At 36.3% G+C, this 4,404-nt stretch overlaps 1 protein-coding gene across 1 annotated transcript in view; it reads right to left on the bottom strand.

The window, feature by feature from the left end:
* Nucleotides 1-252: 252 nt before the first annotated feature.
* Nucleotides 253-4,404, bottom strand: part of LOC149848550 (purple acid phosphatase 22-like) — a 5,255-nt gene continuing 1,103 nt past the window's right edge. The window contains exons 3-5 of the mRNA XM_090004649.1: nt 1,240-1,808; nt 553-641; nt 253-460 (exon numbers count right to left, since the gene is read on the bottom strand). Of these exons, the coding sequence (XP_089860775.1) occupies nt 253-460; nt 553-641; nt 1,240-1,808 (866 nt within the window). The remainder of the gene's footprint in view (nt 461-552; nt 642-1,239; nt 1,809-4,404) is intronic.

Here is a 4,404-nt window from a genome sequence, read left to right as displayed (position 1 = left end):
CTTTACAAAATGACTAAAATAATATGCATTACAAAAGACATAATTTGCCACAATGTCACTGAAGTACTTTACTTTCTGCTTTTATCTAACACTAAGTGAATGCTTGTTTGGACATCGCATAAAAATGCAACCAAGTCCATGAACTCCAATGTTTTTGAGTTCCAATACTAGAAACTTTCAAGTTCGAGAACTTGGTCACGTTTCACCTGGTCCAAGACATAAATTTCCTATCTAAGGTGTTTGTTTAGTGATTTAGAGCTCATCTTTAGCTTGTGTTGGTTGACAGGTGCAGGAAGTAGTGCTGAGGCTATGGATCCACACCTCATCTCCCACGACCGAATCGGTGTCCTTGTTGCGGTGCCACTCCCAATGAGCATGGGTCTTGTTCAGTATCTTTAGCTGCCCATGTCCAAAGCTCGACTCACGGAAGAGGGAGAGAGGGGGCTGGGGCTCCTTAAAGCTTCAATTTCAAAACAGAGCACAAGTTTCAGTTGTATATAGAACTTTTCTTTCTCAAGGAGAGAGAGAGAGAGAGTCATATCATGTACAAACCTTAAAGCAAGGCCTTCCCTGTTTCCCCCATCTCCAATTGTCACATAGAGAGGACCACAAGAATTGGCGCTAGTATCGTAAATCCTAGTCTGCATAGAGAGAGAGAGGTTAGTTCATGGCCCTAAAGGGGTTTGGCATAGCGGAGAGGGTGTTGCGTGTGCACCCCCTAGCTACAGTGCATGTTCTGGGGTCCCCACTAAGCACCGCGTGATGTTCAGTGGGGCGTAGGGAGGAGCCGTACATCAGCCTGCAGGATGTACAGCTCCCCCCTACACCTCACTGAGCGTCACGCGACGTTCAGTGGGAACCTAGGAACTTGCAGTGCGTGTTCCAGAGGGGAACATATAACCTGCCCACGGCATAGTGGGATGAGACCTAAGCCGCTAGTCTGGTGGTCTAGGTTCAAATTCCATAGGCGTCAACTTTTGCGTAAACCAATCAAAGCATGGCAACTCCCTCAGGGCAAAGGGTAAGCCCAAGGAGTTTTAAGCTGCTATGACAGCTACTGTAAGTAAGGCAAGTAGAGCCAATGCGGTTAGGTCTCTGATCCTGGGAGTGGTTTCTCAGTGTAAATATAAATATATATATATATATATATATATATATATATATATATATATATATATATATTCAGTTAATGGTGACATTAAGCTAGAGGGGCTATCCAGGGGTCCATTCTCTACTTACGAAACGCTCGTACGCATGGACATGGCCAGCGAATACCATGTCGACACGTGCATTGTAGAGCATGGCTTCCATTGCTTTCCTCATGCTCTCTCCTTCCCCTTGATGAGCACTATTGGTGTTGTAAAAAGGTGCATGCAGTAACACAATCAACCATGGTGTCCACTCCCTATCAACCTTAGCCAAGTCAGCTTCGAGCCACTTGTACTGAGCTGAGCCACTCTCGAAGTCCACATAAGAGCCCAGCATGATGACATGGACCCCGGCGACATCGAATGAGTAGTACATGTTGGATGTTGAGTTCGACTCTTCGTACGGCATGCGCCACCTGGCATTGTATGAGAGGTAGGCATGGTTAATCAAAAGTGGGATGGTCTCAATCTCATGGTTGCCTTCTGTTACCATCCAAGGTCTGCTGCTAGCCAGGGGCTCAACAAATCGCCCAAATGTGTCCCAAAGAGGTTGATGGGTGTCTGCATAAGAGAGGTCTCCTGGTAGAAGAAGTGCATCATATTTTGATTTTTTGATATGCGCTAGGGTTGAAGCTGTCCACTCTGTTTGGCCTAAATCACCTGTAAGTTGAAAAAAAAAAAGAAACATAAGATATGGTTGTGCCTTTAGGGGCTTATTCAAACTAGAAGCTCATGGATTCGATCTACGACTACTAAGTTTGTGCTTAATGATTTGGAAAGTTCCACTTTGTCAAGTTGATGGAAACAATATCCAAGGGTCAAATCTCACTAAGTCGACCCTGCTGAACACATCTATACTGTTAAATTAAGTCAAAACAAGTTGCACCGTAAAATTTCAACTAGATTTTAGGTACAACTGGTTAGTGTCACTAGAATATAAGAACTAGAAATATGAAAGCTATCGTGTGAACAAAGCATTTTCAACACTTTTTTGCAAATTTCAACAATGTAGATGTGTTAAATGTAGTGAATTTGCTAGGAATAGACCATTGAATCATGTATTTTCGAAGAAAAAATAGATTTTTGGATGCTTGAATATTTATAAATATTAGGAGCTGTTAATTTTAAAACTTTAAAAAATCTTGTTTATGCATCATAATCAGATGATTCAAGAGATGATCCTTTTAAAACCAAGCATGTAGATCACATCCATATGGTTAGATTCAAGATAAAAGAATAAAAATCTATGAAAATTATGGTTTTCACGGTGTGTATATATATATATATATATATATATATATATCAAAAGTGGTAGTTGCCTACCACTTTTTAAGCCATATTGTGAGCTAACAATGTTTTGAGGTTGTTTTTTGCAAATTTGGCCTTGCATATGTGTTGGGCATGGTTAATTTGCTAGGAAACAATATTTGAATCATGTTTTTTATTAAAAAAATTATTTTTTAAGCTTTGAGAATTTAAGTAAAACTCAGACAGTTGATTTTTAAACCTTGTAAAAACCTTCTTGTGTATCGAAATCAGACGATCCAAGAGTCGATTCCTATAAAATCAAGCATGTATAAAACACATTTGTATGGTCAGATTTAGGAAAATATGAAAAAAAAATCCTATAAAAGATCAGTTGGCTAGCAGTAGGCTAGAAAAGTGGTAGTTCCTACCAAGCTTTGGAAAGGTTTTTTCTATTTTTTCTAAAATCTAACCATATACATGTTAATGTTACTCTTGGATTGTTCTATTCCAACACATAGGTAGGTTTTTATAAGATTAAAAAATCAAAGGTCTATCATTTTTAAAATATTCAATGATTAAAAAATCACATTTTATCAAAAAACATGATCCAAATATCATTTCCTAGCAAATTGACCATGCCGAACACATCTGCATGGTCAAAGAGAGAGAGAGTATTATGCTCCTCTTGCCCACCTTCTCATTCTGCCCCCTCAAAAAGTATCATTTTGGGGGTTTTTTCTAACATCCAACACCATAGATGTGATCTATGGGTTTTGTTTAGTGAGAACCAGCTTTTGGATCACCGGAATCTAGCATGTATATAGGTGTTTTTAGTTATCCAAAATCAATAGCTATGAAAGTACCAATTTTTCTTGGTTCATAAAATCATGTTTTTTGTCAAAAAAAATATGATTCAAGGGTCGATTCCCACTAAATTGTGCATGCTAAACACATATAATGGTTCAAATCTATCATAAAGCACTTCAAAATTATGGGCCAGAATGAAAAATGAGGCCTAAATGTTCAGTTCTTATATATATATATATATATATATATATATATATATATATATATATATATATATATATATATATATATATATATATATATATATATATATATATATATATATATATATATATAAACTCTGAAGATGTGTTGGCATGATCAATTTGCTAGAAAATGATACTTGGATAATGTTTTTTTGATAAAATATGATTTTTAAGCCTCAAATATTTATGTAAATATCATACCATTAATTTTTAAATCTTATAAGAACCTATTTACATATCAAAATCAAATTATCCAAGAATCAATTTTCATAAAATTAAGCATGTTTCCTCAGGCAAGGGGTAAGCCGGTGGACTTTTACGCTACCAAGACAATGACCGTAAGTACGACAAGGAAAAGCCAGGGTGGCTAGGTTTCTGATCTTAGAGATGGTTTCTCCGTGCAAATATAAAAAATAAAATAAAGCATGTAGAGCACATATGTAAGATCAAATCTAAAGAAAACATGGAAAAAACCTTCAAAAGCCCAGTAGGCTAAAAAAGTGGTAAACAACTACCATATATATATATATATATATAGCCCATAATAGTCGACAAATATTTCCTCCACTGTTATCGAACAAACAAACATTTCATTCGCGTCTCACAAAGATCAACGGTGGATGTTTGGCGGCAGACATGACCATCACTAATTGGTCTAAATTCATGTTGAAGGCACGCTCGATCATAAACCCGCTAATTATGAATTTTTGTATATATATTGTTAATCTAACATTAAACTAGTCATATTTAACATTGATGCATTCAACCAGATTAAAATGAGTAAAATACCTTTAAAATAGTGGCATTTTTTAAAATGTATAGTTATCTTTTGAAGTGAAAAAAGGGTAAATTTGATGGATTCATAAATTTACTTTTTTTGACAAGTTGTTTAACTTTTCAACTCGCTCCAAATTCACCATGCATTTTCAAAAGTATCACTCTTTGAAAGGTATTTT

This window comes from Nuphar pumila, chromosome 1 (assembly GCF_984573655.1).
Source record: "Nuphar pumila chromosome 1, dmNupPumi1.hap1.1, whole genome shotgun sequence".
Classification (NCBI taxonomy): domain Eukaryota; kingdom Viridiplantae; phylum Streptophyta; class Magnoliopsida; order Nymphaeales; family Nymphaeaceae; genus Nuphar; species Nuphar pumila.
This window is presented reverse-complemented; position numbering and strand designations above follow the sequence as displayed.